General features: G+C 47.1%; 1 protein-coding gene across 4 annotated transcripts in view; it reads right to left on the reverse strand.

Annotated features, from left to right (window-relative positions):
- Positions 1 to 4,391: 4,391 nt before the first annotated feature.
- Positions 4,392 to 15,812, reverse strand: part of ATRN (attractin) — a 151,901-nt gene continuing 140,480 nt past the window's right edge. For 3 of the 4 annotated variants that reach the window (XM_054823242.1, XM_054823244.1, XM_054823243.1), the window contains 2 exons: positions 10,741 to 10,855; positions 4,392 to 9,695 (listed from right to left, as the gene is read on the reverse strand). In XM_054823242.1, coding sequence (XP_054679217.1) covers positions 9,571 to 9,695; positions 10,741 to 10,855 — 240 coding nt within the window. In that variant the 3' untranslated portion in view covers positions 4,392 to 9,570. Of the gene's footprint in view, positions 9,696 to 10,740; positions 10,856 to 15,812 lie in introns of those variants that run through there. The other variant, XM_054823246.1, reaches the window with a different exon arrangement.

The raw sequence follows: 15,812 nt of genomic DNA on the forward strand, positions 1-15,812 counted from the left end.
AAACGCTGCAGGTTTGATGTATTTTCCCTGCTTCTTGGCAGGCGGCCGCTCGCCCAAGGTCGGCACCTGAAAAGCTGGTGGGGGACAGTCCAGGCAGCCGCTGGGTTTCAGGGGGGACCTGGCCTTGGAGGAGACCACGGGGACTCCCATAGTCTCAGGGTCTGTCCTCGCTCCTGCAGGCTACGTGCCGGGACAGCATGTGCTGGTTTGATCGATACGGGGCAAAGCACGGGGCTGGTTAGGGCATCCCTGCTCTGGGTCATAGCAACTGGCTTCAAACAAGCCTGGAAATCACCCTAAATTTAGAGTGAAGAGCTTTTGGAGCAGGAGCACCACTAATAGCTAGAGGGGGCTTTGCCTGACCCTCACTTCTATCACATCTCCGTGGCTGGGTATGGTTTTTGGGGCACTGGCTGTGCCGGCAACAAAACTGGGTCCCTCCTCCAACCGGGGACATTGGACAGGGACCAACGCCAAAGCAAGAGCAGGTGAAGTGACTGTCCCCAGTTCCCAGAGAAAAAGTCCTACAACCTCTGTATCCCCCAGGGCGGAGATGAACCCAGGGCATCTCTGGAGGTTCGGAGGAGAGACCTGCAGGCAGGACCCGACGGGGACCGACGATCCCCCATCGCGCTGCAACTGCAGACGCAGCGCAAGCGAAATCCTGCAGCTGATGTACAACCGCTGCGAGGGGACAGTTAGAGCAGAAACAACAATTTACCATCCGTTATCTCCACGCGAAGGGTGCTAATGTGCTGATAGGGGTGGATGCATCTCGCTACGGTTATTAAAACGTCGTCTTTCTGTGCTGAGCGCAGAAACCGCGGATGTTAGCCAAAGGGAAGCGCTGCAGAATTAGCTCTGACATGAAAAATGTTCAAAGCACTTTTTTTTTTTATTTTTTATTTTTTTCTAAGGAGAAGTGGAAATGATTTCTGGTGGGAGCAGGGATCCCAGGGAACGTGTCAATGGAAATACTGCCAGTCACGCTGTCGGAGGCACGTTGTGGCTGCAGACTGGAAAGCAGAGCTGATAAAACAGTCGGTGAGCTGCTGGTGGGATGGATGGAGAAACGTGGACATCAGAGTTATCTCCATGCTCTGCTTTAATTCCCCATCACAACGATGCTTCATGATCAGCTGCCACAAACAGACCTCCCTGCTAAAACTCTGCTTCCAAACTAAACTCGGGGGTCAGCGTGAGGACCGGGAGAGATTAAATCCCACCCTCCCGCGGCATCGCTGCTCACCACCGGTGGGGTGAGATCAGACAGAGCCCCTGAGCTGCAGGCTGCGTGCGTGCAGAGCTGCACCCTGGGCTTCTTGCCAGCAGCAGGGCAATAAAGAGGAACAAGTTGTTTTCCTCCCTGTTAGAGCCAGAGTGGCCAGAAGCACTTTTGGCATTGTTTTTTTGGCTGATTTCCCCGCAGATGTGGCTTCTGGGAGATGCACGAGCAGGTCTGAGTGGGGACCCAGGAACACAGGGAAGCGGAGGTGGGAGGAAGGGTCCGATTGGGCATCTCAAGGTGGTTTGAACCCTTGGATCTTGCTTTTTTGTTTGAGGGCAGTTCTTACTTCCCATAAGATATCCCTAAACCCGAGCTTGTCACCAAGTCTCTGGAGTCACCGAGATGACACCCAGGTCTTGAAACACCACCACCAGCCTGGAAACTCGTCAGCAGGTCCCATCCGTCATCTTACTAAAAGATCTCCTCCCACCCACTTCATCTTATGCCTTTGAAAATGTCTCTGACTTTTCATTTTGTTACTCCATCCCCTGTTTTGTTGCTAGTAATTAGTTCAGAAACCAAACCCCAAGGAGAAACACAGAAACTTCTTCAAAGCCATCTAGAGGGACCTTGACAGGCTGGAGAGGTGAGCCTGTGCGAACCTCATGAAGTTCAACAAGGCCAAGTGCAAGGTCCTGCACATGGGTCGGGGCAATCCCAAGCACAACTACAGGCTGGGCGGGGAACGGATTGAGGAGAAGGACTTGGGGGTGTTGGGGGATGAGAAGCTCAACATGACCCAGCAATGTGCGCTTGCAGCCCAGAAAGCCAACCGTGTCCTGGGCTGCGTGTCCAGCAGCGTGACCAGCAGGTCGAGGGAGGGGATTCTGCCCCTCTGCTCCGCTCTGGTGAGACCCCCCTGCAGTGCTGTGTCCAGCTCTGGGGGCCCCAGCACAAGAAGGACATGGAGCTGTTGGAGCGAGTCCAGGGGAGGCCACAGAGATGATCCCAGGGCTGGAGCACCTCTGCTATGGAGACAGGCTGAGAGAGTTGGGGTTGTTCAGCCTGGAGAGGAGAAGGCTCCGGGGAGACCTTAGAGCCCCTTCCAGTCCCTACAGGGGCTCCAGGAAAGCTGGAGAGGGGCTGGTGACAAGGGCAGGGAGTGACAGGCCAAGGGGAATGGCCTGAAGCTGCAGGAGGGCAGATGGAGATGAGATGTGAGGCAGAAATCCTTCCCTGGGAGGGTGCTGAGGCCCTGGCCCAGGTTGCCCAGAGAAGCTGTGGCTGCCCCTGGCTCCCTGGCAGTGTTCAAGGCCAGGTTGGATGGGGCTTTGGGCAACCTGGGCTAGTGGAGGGTGTCCCTGCCCATGGCAGGGGGGTGGGACTGGATGGGCCTTGAGGTCCTTTCCCACCCAAACCAGCCTGGGATTCCATGATTCTAAATCACTTTTGCCAAAACGGTAAACTGCGCTAGCTGTGGAGCTCTGGCTCATTTGTACACCTCTCTTTTGCCCCCTCTTCCAATTAACGGGGGAAAAAAGCAAGTGTTTGTGCTTCCATTAGAGCAATAGATGATTTTACTTCCAACCAGTGATGTGTCCACCCATCCAAGAATTGCCCCAAAGCCCACCTTTTACTTGGGTAAGGAGAAACACCACCCAAACTCCAGCCCAGGCTTTCTGTAGGGTGGTTGACTTAAAGTGGTTGCTTTGTAAAAAGACTTAAAATTGCCTCCCCTATTTCTGTAGATGACTGGTATTTAATCTTGTGGAAGGAAAAGCTGGATGGCAAAAACCTCTCTGGCTCCCTACCCAGCTGCGTTCATTAATGATAGGTGACAGCAAAAGCGTCATCCTGGCCGTACGCAGAGCCTCGGAGAGCCTCCGCGCTCTCTCCCATTCCTTCCCTGCAAACCTCTTTTCTTTGCTACAACACAAGAAGAAAAATCAGAGCAGGGATGAAATATGGCCCTGTACCTCTACGTTTTATCCTGCTGTCCAAAATGAGCTTGAACTAGCTTTAAAACCACTACCCCCTGCCCACTTCATTTCAAGTCTGGACACACCACGCTGTGCTTTCAGCCTGGCGTGCTCCGCTCAGCTCGGCAGCAATTTCTGAGAATTGGGCTTCTGCATCCAAGTTTAATGCCACGGGATGAAGTAACACAACGGTCTTAGGAGACGGCGGTGACTGAAACCTTCATGGCTCATAAATGCCAGGTTCAACTCTGCTTCATCTCAGCAGTGCTTAATTTCAAAGCTGAAGAGCGACATAAAAATAAATGGAGAACAACGGGTTGCGTCTCGGCAGGAATCGGTTTCTGGATGCCGGGTGTGCTGCGCGCGGGCTTCCAAGGGGCGGGAGAGAGGAGGTCACCTCCGACTTTGCTCTCCCAGCTTTTGCGCGCATCTGAAACACCAGCTGGCACCAGCACTTGATACGGTTGGAAAATCGTTAGTAAAAGTCTTTGGTGATACGGTCTCCAGGGATGTCAAGATTTTTCTCTTCGGATTCAAAGGCAGGAGTGGTTTAGTGGGAAAATTAGTAGCGAGAGGAAGGAAGGGAAGGGGCTGAGACCTTATATTTCTTTCGGGCTTATTTAAACCCTGAACACAGAAGCCCGGAGCTCTGGGTCTGCAATACAGTCGCCGAACCAAATCAAGGCGATCCGTATCACGACAGCAAGGACTCACGACCTCGGCGCCGAGGAGGTTGGAGCAAATCAATTCCCTCTTCAGCCCTGACCATCCCAGGTGGCCTGCACGGAGGACGAGCCCCCGTTGCTCTACCATGAAGACTTCGAGACCTCTTTAGGATGCTCCTCCCTTCCACCACCCTTCAGAGACAGCCGCGGAGAAGACCAGGGACAGGAGTTTCCCTACGGCACCTTGGGGAAGATGTAGGTGAGGGTGATGGGTTTGGGGGATGGCAGGGACACCGCACGTCCCTCCTGCCTCCTCCCAAATTCGGTACCCGGGGCAGGGTGAACACGGCCCGCTCGGGGAGACACGAGCACCTTGAGATCCACCACCACCGTGGTGGAAACCCACCCGCACCCCAGCCAGGAGTCTTTAAAAACATCTTGAGTTATTTCTTCTCCCTATTTGCGGGGAGGGAAAAAGAAGATGAAAAAAAAAGGGGGAAGGGGGAAGTTTTAACCAGATCATCTACTTTTTATTTCAGAGGAAAGATTTGCATTATTTACTTTTATTTATATACATGTACTTCACATTTGTATTTAAAATGCACAGATCTCCCAATAATTTTCTCGTTCCTGCTTTAAATTAGCCGTTATTTTACAATACAAAAAATTATACCAAAAACTGCAGTCCTAAATGTGTGTATGTATAACACCCACAATCCCCAGCAATGAAATAGTTTACAATACTTGCTCATATTTACATATGAATGCAATAAATGCTAAATTATACATATTAACAAACTAAGCTCAAGTCTGAACACAGATAAGAATCGTAAATAATTACAGAACAAAGAAAAAATCTAGAATACAATTAATTCTAGGATCTTAGTGTAAAGAACATTTATTGTGCACAAATTTTGGAGTAATATAAAACTCTATTTTTATTTGCTTTTTGCTTTTTTTTTAAAAAAAAAAAAAAATGGACTGATGTATGTTACGTGCCTTAATTTTTTTTTTCTTCTTTCTTCTGGTGAGGTTTGTGGGATCAATGATAAATGTAGAGGAAATGTCTAAAGAACTATAGTACCTGGAAAACGCACAAAAATAGTCCGTGTGTAGTGTTAGAACAAAGGAATAAACTGAACAAAACCTGCCCTGATGCAAAGCAGAAAAACTCAGCATATACACATTCTTGTAGTGTTCCTAGCATGGGAAACTCATCTAATTTAAGCAGCTATCAACAGAAAAAAAGCACGAATTTGACTGAAATTGCCAAGAACGTGTCCGAAAAGGAGAAACGCACACCTACCCCTCCCCTTCTGTCCCTCTCCCAACTCAGGAGGCTCCGAAAACCCCAAACCCCTCCCGTTCCCCCGGAGCATTCCCAAATGAAGATGAAAAGGGGAAGAGACGAGACACCCGCCGCTTCCTCGGAGCTCACGAGTCGCTCCGGGCACGCAGGGTCCGCTCTTTGCTTTCTCGCAAGCTCAGCGCCGGCAAATCCCCGTTTGCGGGGTCAGAGGTGGAGCGGGTGCGCTCTGTCCCTAACTCGGGGTCTCACGGAAAAGCAAAAGCAGCCGCTGACATGGGGAGCGGTTACGGATGGAGAATCGGGCTCAGCTTTGGACTTTCAGCGGGTTACGGGAAAAGCCTCGAGTTCTGTTTCAGCCTCTTGGGTTGAAGGTTTTTCATCAAAAGCTCATTTCACCTAATTTAGGGTCAAGCAAGCCAGCTGCCATTTTAAAACCAGAGCCTGTGACTATGTACGTCACCGCAGAGAAAATGACGGTTCCGAGCAATATTTAGGGTACGAAGCACCCCTAAGGAAGCGTGTATCCGCAACAGGGGCTGTCGTGCTTTTACGGTACCACACCATGCAGTTTCGGTACGTGATACGCCATGACATTACGCTAAGCATTACCCCACCGTACACAGCTTTATTTTGGCAATTCCAACACAGCACATTTTAAGCCCAGGGAGAGCGGCAATAACTCAAAAGTTGTGTCCCATAAATCTTTTTGTATCCAAGATCTTGACCCGTACCATGGCAGGGTCTCCCGTCACTCATGCTACAACAGCCCGGACAAAATCCTGGGCTAAAAAGAATGGAAAAGAGCGAACCAAAAAAAAAAACCTTATGTTACTTGGAGATCCAACGTCACTGTTGCTTTCTAGAATAAAAGGGCTACATTTCTGATTTTTTTATTAATTTTTTTAAAGGCTACTCTCAAAGAATAAAAATATTCTGAGGGTTGAGACCTTGAATGCTGAATTCCAGCCAGTTATAAAGGCTTGAAAATAGTGATTTGGAATGGAAATCACTGGCACAATCTTAATGGTAGAGGCTTAAACTGCTGACTTAATCCTCCAAGTAATGACTGCTTTAAGTACATTTATTACCTGTCTTCAAGTGTTGGGTTTTTTTTCCCCTTTCAAATGGAAGAGCCGTATTTTACTTTGCTTATACATTTAAGTGAAACGCATTTGAATACATAAAAGGCAGGTTATGCCTCCCTGCTTTATACTGCAAGATCTCACGACTATAATTTGATGTTTCTTTAAAGCTCTGGAAAGTTATCTAATACTCATCATATGAAGAAGTTATTAAGACAAAACTCATACATCATTTAAAATGCATCAAAAATACATTCAATATTTTTCTGGTTTATATACACTTTAAATCTTTCAATGTTCTGCACGCTACTGTATAGTTTATGTACAAGTGCAAAATCGGTGTGTTATTTTTCATTTATTTACAGATTCTCCCATGAAATAAGGTTGCTCTTCCCCCCCCCCAAAAAAAAAAAGAAATAAACCCACAAATCCTTCACTTTTGGTATTGGCCTGGGGATAAACCACCGGCAATTCTTCTTCCCCCCGTCCATTCCCACCTTCGTCTCTATTTTACCTTTAAGCTGGGATGAAACTGTTTGCAGCAGAGATATGTATGAGCGTTCTCTTTTCCCCTCATCAGTATGGAGATACGATGCAGAGCAGAGCTACATCCTAAAGGAGCCGTTTCGTTTTATTTATATAAATAAGTCTCGTTCCTCTATTTACAATTTTTGGTTCTGCTGAACTTCAAAGTTTGATCATTTTTGTTTGTCCTTCCAATATCTGACACCGAACTTTGTGGCTATGCCTCCGGGCACACTCCACCAGAAGCTTTTGAGACCTGACAACCCAGATCTCCGGTGGAGGGGAGGAAAAACCCAATTTATGTTTTTTTTTATTAATGTAAAAATCTATCACCCCTCCAGACCTGTTGTCCTGAAAGTCGTTTCTCTTCAGGAAAATTTAAGCGACAACTTCAAGCACCTGCTTAAGTGCTGTCCTGAATACAGAGACTTAAGCACAAGAGCTTTCTCAATTTAGGTTGGCAGTTCTCCTCCCCAAAAAAGTGTTGGAAACATGTAAAGTAATGACAGGGGAGGGATTTTAGTCCAGTATTATTCCTCTAGTTCAGGTTAGCCCTATACACGTAGGAAGTTAGAAAATATTTTCAGGAGATGAATCTGTCTGAGGTAATCTGTGCATCAGTTAAAACTTAAATTGCCTGAACTCCTTCATTCTAAAAGACAAAGCTCGCCCCTCTCCCTCCCACAATTTTTTCCCCCCAGAGCGCATTTAATCTTCCAGTTTAGAAACAGATGCATTATATATATAAATACACATAAATATATATATAAAATGCATTTTTCCCCCCAACATTTTTTCTGCAGTTCTGTTGTATTCGTTAAATGACACATTAAATCAGATTTATAACCCACCCCAGTCTTTAAACCAGCAGACTGTTCCCCGTCACCGCTGCCCGGACACGCGTAGCAATTCACATCTTTACGGCGATGCTGCCGTGCTCCACAGAGCTTCTTCAAAACGGTTAAAAAATTAAAAGGAAAAAAAAGAAAAAGGAACAAGTGGCTGATATGTGGTCGATCACCAAAACGTGCACAAAAAAAAAAGATGCAGTTACGTGGGTTTCATTCTGGAAAAGGGCACTACCTCGCCAGAAGACTGAAGAGCAGCGTCCTTCAGTCCCCTCCGTTTGTTCCTCCTCCATTTCATAAATACCAGACGTCCTCATCAGAAACCAGCCACTCGGCGACCTGAATGAAACCGCGCTTACTGCGATTAAACAACAATTACACGCCTCGTTCGGCACCTTCACGTAACATCTTCCAACCAGCTTCATCATCGCAACCTCGCGTGGCCCCGGCACTGCACCACGTGCCAGAATCGAGGGAGACCTGGGGCACCAGCATGCAGACGCTGATGGGTTACGTCCAACCTCGAACCTCAAGAACAGAATCCCAACTAGGCAGCATACTTCAGATGGTTTGATACATCCCCCAAAAGCCAAACCTTCTCTCTGCTGTTGGCAAGTCCCTCCCTTTCACCAAGAAGCCACCTTCTTCAACATCTAAGAGAGTTCGACTCAAATGGGAAATATCAGTAACTGATCATGTAAAATGCAAATCTGTGGCCAAATGAAGCTGCTCTGCTTGCTTTTTATTTAAAGTTCTATTTTACTTCCTCCTCCAATGATCCGGCAGCCGGAGCGTTGCTTTTCACCCCCTGTACGGAGATCCTACTGCTGAGGAGCGATGCCTCTGAGCCCTGGCACAGCTCAGCTCTCGTCCAGAAGAACGGCAGGAGGGAAGGGGGAGGGAAAGAGGCCAAATGGGCCGAGAAAACCAGAAGAAATATAACATATCTGACCTGGAACACAAACTGCTTCTATTAAAAGCAGTGGTGAAACCAGGAGTTTTCTTCTGAGATACTGAAACTACTTTCCCTCCAGATATTTCCATCTGGTTGAGTAGTTTGTTGGTCAGGAAAATGCCATTTTCCCCTGACTGCACGTGATATATTACAAAGAACACAGATTGCCTTGGGTGACTATATGTGTGTGTGTGTGTATATTTAAAAGGAATATAATGATGTTAAAAAGAAACGTGTGTAGCAGTCTCCTCACTCCCTAGATCTGTTCAAGTCTAGGCACTTGTGTGTGGTGTACTCCGAGCAGGTTAAGACTATGTAAACACTGAGTCCTTCAAAAGCAACATTCAACTTCTCCAGGTATTGCATGTGGGCTGAGCAACGCGCGACATCAACCTTTAAACCATCCCAGCTTTTGCGTTCCTGATGTTCTGGACCAGGATGCCTACAAAAATGCTGTATCTGGAAGAGAGTTCCACTTAATGAGGGAATAAACATACAATATTAAATGAAAACAAAGGATGAAGATGCTTTGAAGATTAATAGTAGTGTTTATGTGTTGAGAGCTGACACCTGTAAACACTGCATCTTTTTCTTTTTGTACAGTTTGATAAATACATGAACTACAAAGCACTTTCCATGTATAAACCTGAGTGTCATTCATATTGGACTACTGTTCTATTTACACTGACCATGAATGGCGGCGATCGGATGTTACTGGACCTGCAATAAAATTATTTTACTTTAAACTCGAAGAAAACAAAGGAGCAATCTGAAGCCACGTGTCAGTAAAACTTAAGTGGAGCAGTTGTCAAATAAAGCCAACTATCACGTAGATGAGAGAAAAACTTGGGTTCAAGGAAGTTGTGTTTTTCTGAGTGCTTCTAGTCTCTTGTGACACAACTCGGCAATCTTTCTCCTCCTTCTAGGTATTACTTTTCCGTTTTGTTTAAAACCCTATACAGTTTCTGATGTCCATGCATCAAATACAGGTTCCTGGCTGTGCAGGGGGCTGCTGTTTCCGATTTCGTATTGCACCCGATTTCTCTTTGTAGGCAATTGGCATCTGTTGTGAAATGTCCACCAGCGCGCTGGCCACTGCAAGACCTGAGGCAACAGAACAAAATAGTCACGGACCAAAATAGTCACAGAAATGAATCCTTCCGCCACAGCTGAGAAAAACCCTCCAAGCCACAAAATGCGTAGAATTTTTTTTTGAGTTCTTCTTAAAAAAAAGCAAACTAGAAAAGCATTTTGGCTTAAGAGATTCAGCTCTAGCGGCTATTCTGAAATAAGCTTTTAAATACTGCATGTTTTATTGAAAGCAACTGCAGCAGAAAAATAAGAATGGATAACGGATGTGAAACCCATAATATTAGAGGGGCGTCCTTCTCTGCACCAGTAGATGTGCTAGAATAAATCCTGAAAGCACACGTGCATGGAGGTTTCACTGCCTTTCCTGGACATCCGTCATCTCTGCAACCTCCTCTTGGCAGATCCACAGACAAACCACCGTTGGCCATCTGGGATTTAGCTCAACACAGCTCACACGACCCAACCATCCCGTCTCAAACCCAGCTAATACTCCTTTACGGTCCTCTCCTTCACCATGTTCCCTGGGCACCAGAGAAACCCCAGTTAAATCACAATCTGCCCAGGAGATGATGTCTCAGTGCCCTGCAAGCAGGTGTAGGTGAGAAAGGGCTGAGAACAAGGAAAACTTAAGCTGGATGGAGAAAACTCTGTCCAGAGCTGCGAAGAGGAGGGCATGGATGCTCTGAAAGGACTTGACGTCTCTACAAACGGAGCTGGGAATGACGGGGAATAGGCTGCGAGACAAGTCGCTTTCCTAAGTAACTACTGCGAACCCGTCTATACCAGATCCCCCGTTTTCCCCAGTCATAAATGAAAGTGTAATGCAAATATCAAATGTTCATCCATTAACTGACCCAAGAAATTGCATCAAACCTCAGGTCGGAAGCCAGCGGGGCCCAAGCTAGCTAGCTTAAAAATAACCCGAGCGCATCCTTGGCTGCGGTGTGGATACAGCAATTACTACGGGCTCAAGGCTGAAACTGTAAGGTGACTCTGTAAGGCTGGGGAAGGAGCGCGGAGCTCGTACCAAACCAACAGAGACAATGATATTCCTCACCTGACTGTCCTGGTGGTGGTATACCCCCAAGTCCTCGAGGCAACCTCACGAATACAGAGAGAACGGCCGCTTTGTTCCCAAAGCAGGGCTCCAGGGCTATTGGCTTTGGTACAGTCTGCAGCGAGAAGGAAGAGGAGAAAACAAATGTTATACAGTGTGTTACACCCTCCCTCTTTCCCCAGCGTCGTCTTTTTTTCAGATCGTACAAGCTTCAGGGCATGAACCGTGTTTCTGCGCTTGGCAAACTTCCAGCACGTAGCCAGCAAAGCTAAAACCAATGATAGTAACAATCAAAACCCTAGTCATCGCAAAAAACCACATTTCCTTAATAAAAATCTAGCTATTAAAAAGTCAAGCAGAGCACACGGCTTGTATTTCTCCCTAAATTCAATAACACAGGAGCAGCTTAGGCTAAACAACCAGATTGGGTTTTTTTTTCCTTTGAACCCATCAGCAGCGTATCACGAATACCGGCACGCCTGACCACTGCCATTTGGCGCTTCAACTTCTATTTCCAGAGTTTAACAACACCTTCACGGCACTGCATGCATGAACACGGTAAAGAACATTTACCCCCAAACCACTCTCTATTTCACTGTTGTTGGCTTTAAGCTGCATTCCCCCAACTCTGTCTTTTATTTCTGTTCTTTCCCAAGGGGTCGTGTTTGTTTTCCAGTGGTCTTCTAGACCACTCTGGACTATGTTCTTAGGTGGCTGGTTGCTCTGGGAGCTGAAAGGGCTTTAGAAAGTCTATTCATAGAATCCCAGGCTGGTTTGGGTGGGAAGGGACCTCACAGCCCATCCAGTCCCACCCCCTGCCATGGGCAGGGACACCCTCCGCTAGCCCAGGTTGCCCAAAGCCCCATCCAACCTGGCCTTGAACACTGCCAGGGAGCCAGGGGCAGCCACAGCTTCTCTGGGCAACCTGTGCCAGGGCCTCAGCACCCTCACAGGGAAGGATTTCTGCCTCACATCTCATCTCCATCTGCCCTCCTGCAGCTTCAGGCCATTCCCCTTGGCCTGTCACTCCCTGCCCTTGTCACCAGCCCCTCTCCAGCTTTCGCCATTGGATTGCACTGTCCTTTTTCAAACTGAAAAGGAGAGAATTCGGTAGAGCAGAGGACACATTTGTCATCTTGGCCCTAGATCTTGTTTCAGTGACCTGCAGTATCCTAAGACAGGCTACTCTTAACATGCTTTACTGAATACGAATATTTCACACTTATGTTGCAAACATGGACACGAAATAAAGTTTTCAGATAAAATGTGAACTGATAGCGATGAAGACGTAATGGGCAGCCAGCTTTCTCCCACCCTAGAGGAGCAGGGGACTGGATCCTTTGCTGACCCTCAGTGCCTTTGAACATCACCCTCCCGCTCTACTCCTGTAAAGATTATATTTGAATGATCAACAGCTAACTACAATTTGTCATCAGAAGGACAAAATGCAACAGCACAGTCCAGAAACTAAAATATGTTTTTACCTGAGCCGGGCCCTGATCCCACACACAATCACATGCGATCTGCGTTATTGTGCTATGGCACGAGAGTAAGATGAGGACAAAAGTCTACGCCTATGAGTGCAGGTACGAGAGAGTGCGCTCTTTTGTTCCACGCAAGCAAAAAGAGCTGAGAAACACTATTTTACCTGATACACTCAGTGCTTTCTGATTTCTTGTTTAGTGGAAAAATTCTGCCCTGGTACTAATGAAATAATTATTGCTTTTTCCATTAGGCATAAAATTATACTACTGTACTTAAATGTTCAACAGGAACTCAACACAATGCAAGATGCTGGAAAAACCGAACAGGAGTCAAACAATGCTATTAAATTACTGCTGCTCAATAAAAAAGAGAAAAAGAGATGACAGCAAGCAAAATGAAACTTAAAACTGTTTTCATATCTCATATTTACTGTAATGATTGCAACAACAATTTGTTAGTCTGTGCAAGGTAGATAAATACGTATTCTACAGGCTCTAACGACGTAGGCTGCCGTCTGCCTGGTTTATGACTGCAGATTTCTTCATCTTCTCCCCACCCCCACCAAAGGGATCAAACTCAAAATAATGCTTTTCCCACAAAGCAACCAAGCATACCCTGGTGCTATATCCCACAGGCGACTCAATTACCAGAGGTAATGGGGAGAGCACAGAGACGGCAACTGCAGAAATACAGCCCACGGACTTCTGGCGTACGAGTGGGAGCACGCACCGAGCACAAAGTTTATTTTCTTTTGGAGAGAGCCAAGTACCTTACTTATTCCACTGTTAATAAAACAGTCCTGCTGAATCCCAGAGGTTGGAGAACGGCGCTTGGGTGTTACAGTGAGCACTCACGCTCATCCTCAGCGTTGAGGAGATGAGCAGCAAAGACCAAGCAGAGAAGTAGCGGGAGGAAGAGAAGGATGAAGGAGCAACTGAACAAGCCAAGAAGAGATTATCTTTTCTAATACCTTTGTAATGTATTTGCTTTTAACTCCTACTGCATCAACGGCCATGAAGGTGATCCCAGGGCTGGAGCACCTCTGCTATGGAGACAGGCTGAGAGAGTTGGGGGTGTTCAGCCTGGAGAAGAGAAGGCTCCGGGGAGACCTTAGAGCCCCTCCCAGTCCCTACAGGGGCTCCAGGAAAGCTGGAGAGGGGCTGGTGACAAGGGCAGGGAGTGACAGGACAAGGGACAATGGTTTTAAACTAAAAGATATTTGGACTCGACATAAAAAGTAATTTTTTATGAAGAGGGTGGTGAAACACTGGAGCAGGTTGCCCAGAGAGGTGGTAGATGCCCCATCCCTGGAAACATTCAAGGCCAGGCTGGACGGGGCTCTGAGCAGCCTGATCTAGTTGAAGATGTCCCTGCTCACTGCAGAGGTGTCGGACTAGATGACCTTTAAAGGTCCCTTCCAACCCAAACCATGCCATGATTCTGTGATTCTAATCAAAACACTTCTGCAACTCTGTTCCTTCCCCAACATAAATTGTTCTGTCCAACTCTGATATGCTTTTTAATGTCATGGGGATGCTCGACAGCATGCTCGTCATCCTCCAACCAACACACAGAAACGGGAGGCTGGAAAATACTTCTCACGGTCACCGAATCCAGCCCTTCGCTAATGCACATAAAAGTCCAATGCTCTGCTTTAGAAGTTGTTACACTTTCAGCTTGTGCCATCACCTCTGTGAGACCTTAGCAGAGGCTCCCTGCTCCTGGATCTCTGACACCAGAAACTTTCTTCTAACCTCAATTCCTTCCCACCTAAATTTATTCATCCATCTGATATTGTTCTGTGCCTTAACCCTCTCCCTGGGCTTTAGCCTACTGCACATCTTGGCCTTCATTTGGCTCATCTGAACGAACAACGCTCTGAATTTCTTCTCTGAACACAAACACTCCCTTCTCCAGCTCTCCCAACAGTTCCCCTCTGCATCCCGTCTGCTGCTGTGGACCCTGGGTGACCTGAGAAGCGTTTTAGGCTTTGACAAGGGCCTCTGTAATGGTATCAAACCCACCCTGATTCTCCCGCACATCATAAAATGGTAAGGAATAGAAGTTACACATTATACAGCTCTCAGTCACGGAGCTGAAGGGACTTTGAGGGTAATTTAACTCTTCTCTCAGCCCCAAGCAGGACCCTTTCTCCTCCTCTGCCCTTTCCAACTAATGAACCCTGAGTGTGCAGCAGAAACTCTCATTAGGAGTCCCTGTGGGCATGACCTTTGCCGTTCCATGGGGTTTTTTATTTTTATTTCGTTCCTCAAGGTCATGTCTTCCTCCTTTCTGCTCTCCCGATTCCACCCTGAACCACGAGGAGCTCCTACGCAGGTGTCACTGGTGGCCCGAACAGGCAGCCAGTGCTGTCCCCCAGCAAGTGACAGCAGATCCCCGCCACACCAATACCTAAAATTCAGTGTTATTCTATGGGGATGAGTCCGACCCCATGCTGCAGTGAATTTTTAATCTATGTGATGTACCACGGACAGCTGAGGGCAGAGGACATACCTCTGAGCCTCCTTCCTTCCTTTGTCAACCCGCTCAGAAAAGCTGAGCGTTACTAACAATTGTTAACATTTCACGGCACGGGGAACTTTGTTTCTATTAACCATGCAAGGCAAGGAAGTATGCTTTCTGTAACGATGCCTCCCAAATCTGCCAGGCAGTTGCAAGCTAATTTGGAAGGAATTAAGCACAAGATCATCTTGTTGCAGCTAATCTCGATCTTAAATCTAAACGGGGAAAAAATGGGTCTACTGTCCATCAAAACTAGCCATTTTCCTGAGACAAGCTGCAGTTAATAACAGCAAAAACCAGCATAAAGAATCAAGTCCTGCACATTTATTTTTGACAGCACCAGTTCAGGCACCTGCTTTTTGAACTGTGACTCATACTGCATCTCATCTCCAAGCGTGTGCTTGCCAGGCCAAGAGACAAAGCGCAGCCTGATGAAATGACTCACATGCCGAGTGACGGGAATGATGAATTTGATGCAAGCAAGAGGTCAGCCGGGAGTGAAGGGCATACCGTGCCCTCTGCGAGATATAGAGCGACCCGGCGGTGGAGCCCGGGGACCCTATTCCGCAGATGTGGAGGAAAAGACGTGGGTAAATCAACCAGCAACTTAATGGCTCTCTCGATTGCGGATCTTGCCCGCAGCCAGCCTTGCCGTGAGCCCACTAGTGTTTTGACATGACCTATGTAGGTGCTACCATGGCGCAAAGGAGTTTAGGAGAAGCTGGCTGGCTTCATCTAGTTGAATTTTCATGGGGACACCTAAGAAGAGCTCACATCTCCTGTTCTTCTCCACTTCTGCAGCACGCCTGCCTCTTGCGTGGTTTCCAAATGCTCTTGTTGCAGATCCAAGCTGCTTTTCTGCAAGAAGGTTTGGAGTGGACTTGGGAACCAGAGATCAGGTCATTATAAATGCTTGTGCTTCAGTCTGACAGGTGGCTTTTAGTGGCCCACTTAAAAAAAAAAAAAAATAGTTGATCTCCAAACTTTGTAACACCTTTCATCAGATGGTTAAAACCAGCCTCTGCCAGAGACTTTCATTTAGAGTGTTTTGATAAACCCATTGT

This window comes from Grus americana, chromosome 4 (genome assembly GCF_028858705.1).
Source record: "Grus americana isolate bGruAme1 chromosome 4, bGruAme1.mat, whole genome shotgun sequence".
NCBI lineage: Eukaryota > Metazoa > Chordata > Aves > Gruiformes > Gruidae > Grus > Grus americana.